This window comes from Gadus macrocephalus, chromosome 18, assembly GCF_031168955.1.
Source record: "Gadus macrocephalus chromosome 18, ASM3116895v1".
NCBI lineage: Eukaryota > Metazoa > Chordata > Actinopteri > Gadiformes > Gadidae > Gadus > Gadus macrocephalus.
The window spans coordinates 9,690,407-9,704,902 of NC_082399.1; the positions used below are offsets into that span (position 1 = coordinate 9,690,407).

The 14,496-nt window shown below is 46.5% G+C and overlaps 1 protein-coding gene across 8 annotated transcripts; it reads right to left on the bottom strand.

Moving 5' to 3' along the window:
- Nucleotides 1-2,029: 2,029 nt before the first annotated feature.
- kctd17 (potassium channel tetramerization domain containing 17) lies at nt 2,030-14,493 on the bottom strand. Of its 8 annotated transcripts, none has more exons than XR_009522957.1 (7): nt 13,988-14,493; nt 7,749-7,857; nt 7,350-7,441; nt 5,952-6,098; nt 4,485-4,610; nt 2,935-3,626; nt 2,030-2,827 (listed from the first exon to the last, which is right to left on the bottom strand). XR_009522957.1 is itself a non-coding variant. In XM_060037098.1 (7 exons), the coding sequence occupies exons 1-6, from the start codon at nt 14,357-14,359 to the stop codon at nt 3,417-3,419; spliced, it is 1,008 nt and encodes a 335-aa protein (XP_059893081.1). In that variant the 5' UTR covers nt 14,360-14,493; the 3' UTR covers nt 2,030-2,383; nt 3,374-3,416. The 8 variants fall into 8 exon arrangements, 5 of the variants coding, with proteins under 5 accessions (XP_059893081.1, XP_059893080.1, XP_059893079.1 ...); XR_009522956.1 differs by having other exon boundaries at nt 2,931-3,626; XR_009522955.1 differs by having other exon boundaries at nt 2,925-3,626.
- Between the last annotated feature and the right edge of the window lie 3 nt (nt 14,494-14,496).

Here is a 14,496-nt window from a genome sequence, read left to right on the forward strand (position 1 = left end):
TGAGTAGGCCTACTGCCGTTATAAAATGGAGAAAGTGGACGCTTAACACAAAAACGGACGGAATTATATAGAAAATTAACTACACACAATTTGAACACGCGGCAAGGTTCAACAGCTTGTTGGTTGAACAGCCCACCGGGGGGACCTTGCCTGGTTTTTGCAGAGTTTAAAACTTGGATACTTATTCAAAATAATAGTGAACTGAAAAAATAAGTATCAATCCTTCACGTGAAACATGAAGAAATTCAAATGTAGGCTACTTTAAAAGAAAACACCACCCACACAAAGCACAGCAAATAGTGTCAAATATAAACGGCGAACATAATACATTCCCTAATAATAAATAAACTTGTAAACAAATAATAAAAAAACAACAACCATAATAAGGCATGAACTTCTTGAACTGTACAGCGTTGAGGCGTTCCATATAACAGGTGTTAGCCCACTCTATCTATGCACCCGCGCGTCACCTGTCTGTGGGTCTCCGAGACCTGAAGCGGTAACCCAACAAACACCGTCGCATAAAGCAATCAGACTAAAATGTTGCTACGCGATTGCTTTGAGCTAAGTTGCGGTCAAGCATCTCCAAACTTCCCGTCGCATACCCATCCTGTAGTACTCCCCTGATAACACCATAGCGTTTAGCTTGTACACTTTTTTTGCTGCGTAAAATCAAGGCACACTATGATCCATAAAAACCCCACAAACAAATGAAATGCAAAAACAGTGCTGCCCTATCCGTTTTGTTCTATTATCTCTAGGAATGAAAGAAATTGGCTGCAGCATGAGTCCTAACTCGTTCTCAACACGATTTCTCTCTGAACATAAACATCAATGAGAAACGTAGTGTTGGTTATGCTTTAAGTGACCAGAAACTGGAATGTTGGTATCATAACAATGCTGCCATTCACGCAAACAAAAAAAACACCCTCAGCCATGGACAAAAGAAAGCTGAAGTCCCTCACTCGCAAATACAATTCCCCTGGGATTATCCGTAAGAATATCTCATGGGGTGAAACAAAGCTTAGCTCCTCTTACCCTAGATTGTCTGTCATAATACTGATTGCCTATTGCTTTTACTAGTTATCACATGTGGAGTATCTTTTGCCCTAGACGAGAGAGCAAAATATATATTTGCCAATTTACCCTGATGACTATTATAGTGGACATAGGTGACCAGCAGGGGGCAGGCATAAGACGCTAATGAATGGGCCTACTCCCAACTGATAAACATGATCACTTCATTCCTTTGGGTTGAATGAAGCAAATATATACAATTATACAATCTGCCATATGCAGGTGTACAGTTAAAAATATATAGGAAAGCTACGTGTCTGCCCCCAAACAAATATAAAGTAACGACAGGGACAGGATACGAGCGGCCATCCTAAACGACTACGAACCGTCAGCCTGCTTCCAGTCTCTGACCCTCCCTCCCTCCCTCGCTCTCTCTCTCTCTCCATTTCAATGCACGGTCCCATCAACATCTCTCTCTATCATTGTCATTCTCCAACGCACACGCTGTCACTCTCTCTATCTCTATCTCTATCCCTCTCTCTCTCTCTCTCTCTCTCTCGTATTTTCACTCTCAGCCAGGGGCAAAAGCTGGCCCTGGATGCTAGCCAGTAACAGTGTGCACGACACACAATCTATTACTGCTGAACACACAGAGACACACAAACACACACACTTGTGCCTCAGGGAGCATTCTCACAGCACGTCCCTACACGATGTAATCAGATGTTGTGTGGGTGCGTTCAGGACAAGCTGGGAAATGAGAAACTAAGTGGGGATCGCTGGTAAAGTGTTAAGAGCGTGGGGGGAGGTTTTCTGTGTCTAAAAAGACTAGGCTCAGCTCTGATGTCTCTCTATCTTTATTTATGGGGACATAAGCAATGAAGGGTCTCTCTGTTGGGTGTCTCATCAAAGAGAGGTACATGGACAATGAGATTCCGTGCTTTGGGGCATTTCTTTCATACAACTCTCAAAGCGTTCTTTGTACCTCCGCGCAATACGAGCGTTGACTTACAGGACATTTTCAGTTTCTTTTTAACAATTTTGATCTTTGGTAACAATTTTACTAAGTTCACTACCTCCCCTGGCAGAGGAAATGTTTTGTAAACATTATCAGATAAACAATTTATTTTCCAATAAGATGAACATGTTACCAAATAGTGTCGACAATTTTTCAGCAGCATGTTTTTCAAATGCTATTCAAATTGCATTTAACCCCCAAAAAAGGATCGAAATGCCGATGGGGAACCACTGAGATGTCACAGAAACGCGTTGCGTTCAAGCATATTCCTACCACCGACCAACAGCAAACAAGGTCAGAGTGTGTGCTATTTAAATGTTACATCCTCGATCCATGGATCTGGAAAAGCTGAAAAGAAAACCCCAGAAGAAAGTTAGTCGTTTTGAATACAAAGCAGGGAGCAAAGCACAGCCTTTTGCTTCTACATTTCAAACTATATGTTTAGCCTGGGATGTTGATGATAGCAATGGTAATGGTGACAGGATGTCCAAACAGAGTATTATAGATGTCCATGGCCATGTCGGGACAGAGGGACAGGATGTGTCCATCGACAGTAACATGGAATAAAAGTCATTTTATATAAAAAAATAAATAATCAAAAGCTTGTTTCCGCTCTCTAAGCCTTCACAACATACATACATATCTCTGGGTAGAAATGGGGCCAACATAAGTGTGCGTGTGTGTGGTGATCAAAAGGACAAATTCTAACACCACTCGCTCATAAAGGTTGAGTTATTCGATAATACAGCATTGGTGATGGAAATCCATAGAGGGGACAAAGTGGGTCAATATCTCACTTACACACACACACACACACACACACACACACACACACACACACACACACACACACACACACACACACACACACACACACACACACACACACACACACACACACACACACACACACACACAAGCGCCTACAGGTCATATTGATGAACTGGGCACATTGCTAAAACCAAGCCTGCCCTCTTTCATGCAGCTTCCAAATGAAAATGCTAGCTTAGCCCTTGCCTCAGTTTGATGACGGGCAATACCCTTAACTTCCACAATATTTAAATATAAATGGAATTATAAACACTACATGACTCTGTTTTCTATCTATTTCTCCATCTCTCTATATCAGTATATCCATAAATTAAAAACAAATAAAAAGATTAAAAACAAAGATATATACACACATATAGCAGACACATAAACACCCACACACAAAAGGTAAGACAACTACTAGCTCTAGCTCGCTAGGAAATAAGGTAGCACAGGCTAGCTCGTTAGCACATGCTAGCTCATTAGCATAGGCTAGCTCTTTAGTAAACGCTAGCTATGGATCCTCACCCATCAGTGTCTGTCTGTGTGGCAACATGGCAGCCCGAGAGTGTCACTCTCTAAGCCACACCTCATTGGGTGTGGTCCCTCTGCCTGCCTCTTGGGCTTGACCAGCACCATCACCAGCACCACCACCACCACCCTCCACCTCCACCTCCTCCTCATCCTCATCCTCAGCCTCCTCCTCCTCCTCCTCCTCCTCCTCCACCTCCTCCTCCTCCTCCTCAGCCCGGGCTGCTCCCTCCTGCTGCAGATCCGGAACCTTCCATGAGCACGGCGGAACCACGGTACAACAGAACCACACACAAAAATAACCAAAGAAAATACGAGACAGAAAACGACAACACAATGAAAAAGGGGTGATTAGCGCATGAGAGAGAGAGAGAGAGAGAGAGAGAGAGAGAGAGAGAGAGAGAGAGAGAGAGAGAGAGAGAGAGACAGATGGATAGATAGAAAGACAGACAGAGAGCAGATGTGATGAGATGGAGTGTGCTTGTGAGTGACATTTGAGCGGCTGGTGACATTCTGAGTTCTCATTGGAGAGTGCAGATCAGACAGATGACATAAGCATCTAGAGAGGGGGGGGTATAACACACCCCTCCACAAGCACCCACTCATATACATACACACACACACACACACACACACACACACACACACACACACACACACACACACACACACACACACACACACACACACACACACACACACACACACACACACACACACACACTGCAACAAAAAGTGTGTGTGTGCATCTGTGTGTGTGTTCTATTCTAAGTGTGTTAGGGTGTTCTGTGAGTGTTCTCTGCGTGTATATGTTTTTGTGTTTGTCTGTGGGCTTGTGTGCGTGTGTATGTGTAGGTGTGTGTGTCTGTGCGTGTGCTTGTGTGTGCATGTCTGTTTTGTATCTGCACATGTTCTGTGTATGTGATCCTTGGGTGCGTGTACGTGTGCTTGTGCATGCGTACGTGCATGTGCATGCGTGCGTAGAGGAATGTGTGTGTGTGTGTGTGTGTGTGTGTGTGTGTGTGTGTGTGTGTGTGTGTGTGTGTGTGTGTGTGTGTGTGTGTGTGTGTGTGTGTGTGTGTGTGTGTGTTGCCCCCCCCCCCCCCACCTTGGTCTTGTGGCTCTGCTCGGTGGCCACACCGGACCCCGCTGTGTGCAGCTCCTTGGAGACCACACACAGGAACTCAGCCTGGTCCTCAGTGCCATAGCTGTATGACGAGCCGATGTTCACCATCTACAGGGGGGGCGGAGGGGGGGGGAGAGAGAGGGAGGGGGGCAGGGGGAGCGAGAGGGAGAGAGGAGACACGTTGTTGTGAGAATGACCATTTGAAAATCAGGAAGAAAGACAAAGTTAAAACAAAAGTGGAGAGAAAGACAGCGAGGGAGAGACTGAGTGAGTAAGTGAAAGAGAAAGGGGCAAAATGTAATTGAGACGGCAGGTTGAGGAATTCAGATGGTATAAAAAAATATCATAGAGAGGAATGATGAAAGTAGAGAGAAAAGGGCAAGAAAAAAGAAAAAGCTAGATGTGTTCAAATAAGGAAGTGAAGGTGCCTGTGGAAAATGAGAATACATGAGAGTAGGCATCAAGGAGAGAGAGAAAGAAAAGCAAAATGAGAGTGAGAGGGATCAGACAATGAGAGGACACAACATACACATACACACACACACACAAACACAAAAACAGAGGGACAGAGAGAGAGAGAAAGAACAACAGAGAGATAGAGAAAGAGCAACAGAGAGAGAGAGACAGACTGACAGACAGACAGAGAAATATCCAACATCATGATGGGAACAGAAGGAGATGCATGCTCATGGACATCAGAGGGAAAGGAGGCATCACACAGCAGTTCCTCCACACGCAGCGAGCGTTTTAGCGCCAACGTCTGCGGCTGGAGAAGATAAGTAGGGAGGGATGTGCAGAGGACTGGGGATCCGGGTCTGCTGCATGCACGGCCTCCTGGCGCCACGGCGACGGGACCTCGGGGTCTGTCCGACGAGCACGCCGACTTGTTTAAAAAGACCGGGAAATATCTGGCTTGAGGGAAATATTTATCACAGAGATAAACTAAATTAAAAATCCCCCAGATGTGCCCGTATCCCTATGTGACCTGCGGACCATATGTTAGGGTCGTTATGGATGGACCATAAATACTCAGATCACGACATCCTTGTGATTAAAAACACATCAGGGAGGATCAAATTAACCTCCCACAGACCCCCCGCGAGGAGATCCTGTTCTTGGGCGGACGCCAGGCCATGGCGGCCTGATGTGTGTGTGTGTGTGTGTGTGTGTGTGTGTGTGTGTGTGTGTGTGTGTGTGTGTGTGTGTGTGTGTGTGTGTGTGTGTGTGTGTGTGTGTGTGTGTGTGTGAGTGTGTGTGAGTGTGTGTCGGTGGTGGGGCAGGGCAGCGAGTAAGTGCTGTGACACGGGGCAGGGAGCTGTCAAGGGGTCAGAGGTCAAGGGGTAAAGATTCTAGGCTGGGAGGCTAGAAAAGGTGGGGGTAGAAGGGGGGGAGGAAGGCGGGGGAGGGGGGGGGGGGGGGGTTTTCAGCGGCAGCGTGAGTCCAACCCACAGTCCAGAGCAGTCCGGTGCGGGGCTTTCTGCAGGTGCGCACGCTGACCTGCTCAAACTTCCAGCCGTCGGACATGGTGGACACCATCTGGGTGAGCTCCTCCTCCTGGCATTGCAGCACCCGGTACACGTGCTTAGGGGGCACCTGCTGAGGGAGAGAGGGAGGGAGGGAGGGAGAGAGGGAGAGAGGGGCAGGGTTAGCATGGAGAGAGAGAGAGAGAGAGAGAGAGAGAGAGAGAGAGAGAGAGAGAGAGAGAGAGAGAGAGAGAGAGAGAGAGAGAGAGAGAGAGAGAGAGAGAGAGAGAGAGAGAGAGAGAGAGAGAGAGAGAGAGACACATGACCGTCTGAGCATGAGTGCCTTAGAGTGCCATTTGACATCACGGTGGTTAAGCACGAAGAACAGCACAAGATTGTGCGCGCTCTATTTCTTGAAAACAAACACAAGCACTCAAACAGAAGCACTGAAGATCTATTCAAGGGCTGCACCTTTGGGTGGCGTCTGTGTATACATATCACCACACAGTATGTAGGAGATTCAGCCCCTAGTTAAAGGCCCAATCCCATTCCTACCCCTTACCCCTTCCCCTTACCCCTCCCCCTTGTTTTGAAGGGGTAAGGGGTAGGAATGGGATTGGGCCAAAGTGTACTGTACAGTGAAGACAGTAGATTGCAGAACCATCTGTCTGTGTGTGCGTATGTGCTAGCCTGTGTGTGTGTGTGTGAGATGGGGGGGGGGGGGGCACGCTATGAAACACAGATGCATTATATAAGACAGAGAAAGAGTGATGAGTTTTCCTCATACGGAGACAACAGAGAAGAGGAGGAGGAGGAAGAGGAGGAAGAGGAGGAGGAGGCGTATAACACCACCAGTCCTATGAATAGCACCGTCCAACCTGATATATGGAGAGGAGGGAGGGGAAAGGGGCTTCTTGAGAGATTTCACGAAAGGGATTTTGATTAACACTGCAACTGGGCTTTTTCGTTGCACTGAAAAATGTATGATGTCTGCAATAATTTAGCTTTTCCTATATTCAGGTTTCATAATATATGGCTGTAATGGTACAATATATATATAAAGTTATAGGGGTGTGTGTGTGTGTGTGTGTGTGTGTGTGTGTGTGTGTGTGTGTGTGTGTGTGTGTGTGTGTGTGTGTGTGTGTGTGTGTGTGTGTGTGTGTGTGTGTGTGTGTGTGTGTGTGTGTGTGTCAAAGTCTGTAGCCTGTAATACATGAAGGGTACTTTATCCTCACAGGGTTTTTTACCGGCACCCGAACACACCTCCTTCTCTTCCCTGTTTTGTACGTCTTTGTGGGGGACAAAGTGTGTATCTGTGCGTGTGACAAAGTGTGTGTGCGTGCATGCGTGCGTGTCTGTGTGCGTGTGCGTGTTCTCCTCCTACCTGTGTGGCCTTTGAGTCCCTCTCCAGGATCCTCTCCTTGATCAGCTTGATTAGAGGGGTGATGTTGTAGAACTCAGCCTCCTCAAGCACCCCTGGACACAACAACCAACCAGGCACTCATTGTTTTAGCAGCTCCGTGTCGCTCACAGGAGGTGTGTTTAATGTCCTCCGCAATTAGGGCTTTCTTTTCAGTCTGCCGGGTTGTGTAGGTAATCAATCTAGGGAATGGGCTTTACATCATCCATTGATCATTATTAGTATCATCGCAATTAATCTGAATTATCGGGTAGGGGAGTGTGTTGTTGAACCCGGATATCCCTCGTCGGCAGAAAATATGAGGGTGTCTGGACACTGGAGGGTGAACGTGTGAAGGATTTGAATGAGTAAATGAAGTCACACCTTCCTCCGCCAGCTCCTTGTTGTAGACCAGTTTTCCGTGCCGCAGGTAGTTGAGGATGGGGCCGAAGTAGGTGGGGTCTCTGTCGATGACGTACGCCCCCGTCTCGTCCTGTGGCAAACACACAGCCAATCGGGTTGGTTAATGCAAGTGATCCCGTGAAGAGAAGGTGGCATGACTTCATTTAAGGACAAGGCAAGTGTTACACGGATATCTATTTTGCTTGAGTTCTGAGGATGAGAACATTGTCGTCGACATAATGCTAATACTATGGAGGAGCTATTACTTCCGCAAATAAACTGAAAAAAACGAAAAATATACAGTATATTATTTGTATTTTGGTAGTATCTCCAGTTTTGATGGTATGTGATGGTCGTCAGCCTCACTTGTAAGACACTTGGGCAAAGAGTGCTTGCTGAATGAACTCTGTTTACATTTGTTATATCTTCTTTTATTATAGTTGTTGACATCCTCAATGATAGAGCGATTCATCATCATCACTGCTCGCTGAAGGGCAGCCAGACTATCGTTATTTATACTGAAGAGGCTTATGTCAACCTCCCACTCCAAATTCACTCTCGACTTCAAATGAGTTCAACAATACAGAAGTCCAACCCAGAAGGACAAAGTTAAAATGATCAACCGTCATCTTCTGTGCTGATCGATGCATATTTATTAAAACGGGCCACCGCACCAGCCATTAAATCTCTCCCACTGCCCGTTTCCCTTCGCTCAGCAGGAAACTGTTCACCTCTGCCAATTAACGGCCGCAGCTTGTGTGGAAACACATTTTTCAGGGCAGTTTCACAGTGGAACTGCCCTTGTTAAAACCATACAGACACGCACACTGCGTTCAGGGTTAGGGCAGCGTGCTCAGCGGTCCTACATAAGAGCTCCACTGTATCTGGTATCACTGCACACTGTGTGCACCCGCACCACGACGCCCCTCTGTTCTCCTTTAGGTCCTCCTTGTGGTAGTCATGTGATAGCGGGGGAACCGCGACCAACACTTTCCCACGTACACACGTACACACACACACTACAGCGGCCACTGTCTCCACCGCTGTCTGTGCTGGTGGTGTTGTCCACGCCAGTAGCTGAGGGCATTAGGGAGCTTGCTGAACACACCCCATAAGGACTCCAGTCCGGTTGGGCGTGCGGAGGAGGGAGAGGGAGGGAGAGGGAGTGAGTGTGCAGTGCCGTTAGGACACGCCTTTTCACTTGACTTGTACTTCGTCTGTAAGGCAGATTCCCTTTTTGCTCGCAGTGCGCACCGCTGCTCCATCGCTCCTTGAAGCCAGAGCTTATGTTCCGAGCACTGCCGATAAAGATGAGGATACCAGTCTGATCAATGGAGGATGTCATGAGAGGATAGACACGAGGACATCAAATATATATTAAACCATTACGTAGTCGCGCGTACACACACACACACACACACACACACACACACACACACACACACACACACACACACACACACACACACACACACACACACACACACACACTATGAAATCATGTAAACATGTTAACATGAATGAGGAGGCTTCTGGAGGGCACCTCTTCGTCTTGGAAACATGATGGAGAAATATGAGCCAGCCAATAATAGAACATGGCCAGAGATAGAGAGAGATACACAGTAAGAGAGAGCGAGAGATACAGTAAGAGAGAGAGAAAGAGAGATGGCTTAACAGTATGATGGCACTGTGACATGAAGAGAGGGTGAGGTAGGTCAAGTGTGAGAGAGGGAGAGAGAGAGACGAACATCCTGAACACACTGACAAGCAGAGCTAGGGAGAGAGGGAGAGAGAGAGAGCGAGAGAAAGATACAGAGAACGGGGCAATATGCAAAGGGAGCAGGAGGGAGGGTGAAGATTAAATAGGGGAGGGATGGGGGACCGATCAGGGGGTAATTGGGGTCAGGGTGGATGGAAGGCCTGAAGACATGAGCAAGTCATCAGCACACTGTGGATCTGTGTCCGTGCGTGTGAGTGAGTACGATAGGAAAAGAGACAGACGGAAAAGAGAGGCAGAGAGAGAAAGAAAGAGAGAGGTAGAGAGAGAGCAAAAGATAGACCTATAACAGAGTATACCCACACCCACACAGATGCACTACACATAATCTTGCTCAATCTTTCCTCCCTGTTCTCAGATGCGAGACACAAATTAGTGCATGTACATGACACATGATCACGTTCAGTTTACATTTTTGAAGTTCGCCGATAAGCGAGTCTGTTTGAACAGTCAAAGCGCCCACCGGGACTGGCCGGCTGTTAATGGTTCATCCAGGACGTGTCCAAGGACAGGGAGAAACATGGTCAGCCATGGCACCAGACTTAGGATATAGGCTGAAGAATGAGGAGAAGAATGAGTCACACAGACAGACAGACAGAGACAGACTGAGAGAGACAGATATAGAGATATAGACGGAGAGAGAGAAATGGTTAAATCAACCAAGAGTCAAAAGAGAATAAAAGACAGAGTGAAAGAATGGGGTTTCGGCTATCAAGACAAGGAGACCAGCAGGGAAAGATAAAGAATAATAAACACACATCTATTTATAAAACAATAGAGAGAAAGAGATATGAAGACATTGGCTAGACCGACAGAGAGGCAGAGAGAGAGAGAGACACACACACACACACACAGACAGATACAGAGCGAGATGCCGGGAATTAAGAGTACCGTACTGAAAAACAGTATTTGTGTGCAGGTCTATAATCAGCCTTGGGTCTCGGCCGTGTCATGTTGTAGATGGTTACACAGAGAGGGCTGCCATCTCCGGCGTGTTTCCTGTAGGAGGCGACAGCTCCTGGCGGTCAGCCAGCTGTGGGCCAGGCCGCTCCTGCCTACCCACCAGCACACGCCGCTGGGACCAGTTTGCTCCATTTCGTCACGTTCTTTTTGGTCCGTTTTTCCCACGTAGAAACATCCACTGAAAATATTGTGTTTTGGATGGAATAGCTCAACATAATAGAGTGTATAAAGTCCATTCTCATGCCGTATTCCAGTAAGATATTACACATTGCGGATGATTGATTATTTTTAAAGGTGCATCCCCAAACCTAAATATAGAATACACACATACAACATAAAGATAGAATCGCTTCGGGTTTACTTCTGTCACATACCACGCCGTCCTGGAGATCTGTCTGACAGCCCATTATTGGGGTGATTGTTATTAAGCGACAGCCCTGGGGCAGACGTCTGCACACACGCTGGGACACCCACCGTCAGCGGCGTCACTACATCTGCTTTCACTTTCATGCAAGACCACAAACTACAACCACTTACAATTCACGTCATTCTGATCAACAAGTTGGAACCTCCAAATGAAAAATATTCTTCTACCGAGGATAAATAGAATCTGCCTAATGCACGACCACACTACTTATTCAAAGTCGACATTTGCGTTGCAGGAAAATATGAGCCTACTTTGCAAATATTGCGTATGCAACGGCTGCTATGGTATTTCAGAGATGGCTGGAGGACAGTGCACAGCCCAGTTTGAGCGGCCATGTTCAGTCATCTTGTTTGCACGGGGAGCGTGCTCAACAGAAGAGAAGAATCGATAAGGTGACCGTTAACACACAGTATCAGATCAATTACGTGAATCAATTTGTTCATTTTAGTGCTCACCTGGGGCCCACAACTGTTTTAATCTCCACATATCATTAGCACAACTGCCTTTATTGCATCGCTAGTGGATGAGATTCTGCAGGCTATTACACACTCATAATTACAAGTATTCATTGATCTGAGCTCTCTCTTAATGTCCACTCATGTTTGGTGGACCACTTAGAAGTATATTGTGGCAAGACCTACCTTTAAACCCTGTGCTGCAATCCCACACCAGACTGTTTCTGATCATTGGAATAGAAATGTTGTTCTGTATTTAACAGCCAAATGACACACGATGTTCCACTGATAACACATTGATATCCACACACTATTGCTGAGCTACAAAACTGAACTGTTTGATGTTGTCAACCACGACTTTTATTGAACTCTGCTGAGGTTGGGGGGAGCATCATAATAGCATTGCTCCATATGAGCTACTTTTTATTTGAATTGATGATTTGATATGAATCCTCTCATGGTACCATGTGACTCAGCACGGCTAAAGCCAAGTGGTAGCAGAGAAGCTGCAACATTAGGTCGCTGGAAGCCATCAGTTGGATTCCTCTTTAAAGTCACATTTATCTACTTGATATCCTAGTTTGTGCGCTGACCTTTAGTTTTCCACTTTATTCTCTGTTGACCATAATGCTCTATTTAGTATAATTCTTGGATGAACCTGTTGACAGCAGAAACCTTGATGTGATGCATTATGTTTTGACGTTCACATAATGTTAGACATCGATACATAAGTGGAGTTTATCATTCTTTATAACGAGTAATCCGGGTGTCTTCCATTTCCATTCATTAGACGTTGGTCATGAAACTACACACACAGTGCTGATGAAGCAAGTCTAGACAGAGACTGGAATTCATCCCACCTTCCCTAAATCCAGACATGAGCAGTGGATAACAGCTAAAGCTGAAAAGTAAGCCAACCAGTGGGGGTCACTTCTTCAGATTACGGTCATTCAGACCTGGTCTTGAAGCAGACGGTCTGTCTCAGTTGGCAACTGTGCCAGGCAAACGGTCAGCAATCGTATTATTAGTAAATGATACACATCCAGACTCTGTATGTGTGTGTGTGTGTGTGTGTGTGTGTGTGTGTGTGTGTGTGTGTGTGTGTGTGTGTGTGTGTGTGTGTGTGTGTGTGTGTGTCTTAAACCAGCAGTCTTGCATCTTGGATGCTTAGGAGGCTGATGCCAGCAGATTATGGAGACACAAATCTGCTAGTCTCCTCGAGTTTGACAAACAACAGTCTCTCTCTCCTCCTTCCCCCCCCCCCCTCCCCCTAACAGCATGTTTGGCCTCACAATCAGTTATCATATTATCATCATTTAAAAGTCCATGGTTTAAGAGTCAGTAAAATGTGATGCAATTTTCATGAGCACTGCAATTCATATTAGTGAAGGCAGGATAGTGCACTACATGATTTATACTCGTGAACATTAAGAGGTGGAAGTCGGTTAATGGCCATGTGACACCAAACACTTCACCTATTGAATGGGAACAAGTTCCCGGTCGATATGCTGCACGTCATCTCCAGATGCTAAATTCCTCTGCTAGCATCTAGAAATGTCAGTTAAAATTGACAGCACACACACACACACACACTTTACCTTGACGAACATCCTGAGAAGTTATTACACCAAATAACTCGCAGCACATCGCAAGGGACTGTAGAACAAAAGCATTTTTGCACTCTTTTTTTCCTTTTACTTAATTTAAAATTCAGACAGACTGCAGTTCACCGACATCTTGATCCATGTAATGAGTAACAGACGGGCTATAAAAGATGGGTTATAAAAGGCCTTGCACCTTATTGCACCTCCCCATTATTCTACAGAGCAGTGGTCTACACACCTACAAATGGTGCAGAAGACATGGGTAACCAAGTAACCAACAGTCTGATGTACATCCCAGCCAAATCGCCTCGCTGTCTATAGGACCTCCTCTATATCCCACCCACCTATACAGCATAGAATTCTCTGCACTGCAGGGCTTTCGGAGGGAGAGCGGATATTTCAAGAAGAGGAGATGAAAGGTTGATAGGCAAGTGTAAGGTGGAGGCAGAGCAGCAGCCTGAGAACAAGAATACGCAGAGGAAAGAGGAGAGAGACACCAGTCAGAGAAAAGAAGATGATTGGGAGGAGAGGAGGAGGACGATGAATGAGAGAGAGAGAGAGAGAGAGAGAGAGAGAGAGAGAGAGAGAGAGAGAGAGAGAGAGAGAGAGAGAGAGAGAGAGAGAGATCTGCTGTGTTGAAGGTCACATTGTGAATTCATATTACACTTGAGCCCGTCTCACCCCTGCTTAGAAACTCGTTGACTTTCAATTTCTAACCCTCAGCACAGCCTGGTATCCTCATAGTACGCCTATATGCACTCACTCTGCAGATACGTGTGGACCGCGTAGCCCACATTGTCAGTGCATCCGCTATAATGCCCCATACTGTGACAGGGTGTCCAACCAGCCAAGCGTTAAAACGTCGCCCACCTTGCGATCGCAAGCACCGGTCCAAGGCAGTAGAAGCAACCCCTCAAGTCAAGCTATTAATAATATAATAAATAAACGAAAAATAAAAAAAACAAGAAGGACATTCTTACGAACGACGGACCTACCGTGTCTGAGTGCAAGTCCTGCTGTTGACAGAGCCTGTAAAGAAAGGAAGTTTGTTCTTTGAGAAGGGTATGCCGCGTTGTGAGGAACACCGTGCCGCCGACGTTCAAGCGGACCCATTTCCCGCTGTTCCCCCCAGTGGGGTTGATCCCAGAGCCGTTCCCGATGCTCTGCGTTGCTATCCCGCTGGATTCAGTGGCGGTCGCCGTAGCGGTAGCCGTTGTTGTAGTGCTATCAGTTCCCTCGCTGTCTTTGTTGTTGTTATTGTTGTTGTTGTTGTTGTTATTGTTGTTGTGGCCGTGGTGCGTCGTCTTCAGCATACCGACCTCTGATAAAGCATTTGGCACCGGTTCCCGTCTATCTTCTGTTGCCATTGGGGAAATTGTAACGGACACAAGTTGACGAAGACTGACGCAAATGTTCGCGTCCACAAGCTTCCTCCCGTTCAGCAGCCGAGAATGCTCCGCCCTTTTCGGTCCAAACCATCGCCCGAACCAACCCGCCTCCGTAT

What these genes read in the sequence shown, in the direction of transcription:
- kctd17 (XM_060037096.1), bottom strand. Translation starts at nt 14,359, where the DNA reads ATGGCAACAGAAGATAGACGGGAACCGGTGCCAAATGCTTTATCAGAG. An exon ending in CAAGGAGCTGGCGGAGGAAG is followed by an intron (nt 7,442 to 7,748) that starts GTGTGACTTCAT and finishes TGTTGTGTCCAG; the next exon opens with GGGTGCTTGAGGAGGCTGAG. An exon ending in GGGACTCAAAGGCCACACAG is followed by an intron (nt 6,099 to 7,349) that starts GTAGGAGGAGAA and finishes TCTCTCCCTCAG; the next exon opens with CAGGTGCCCCCTAAGCACGT.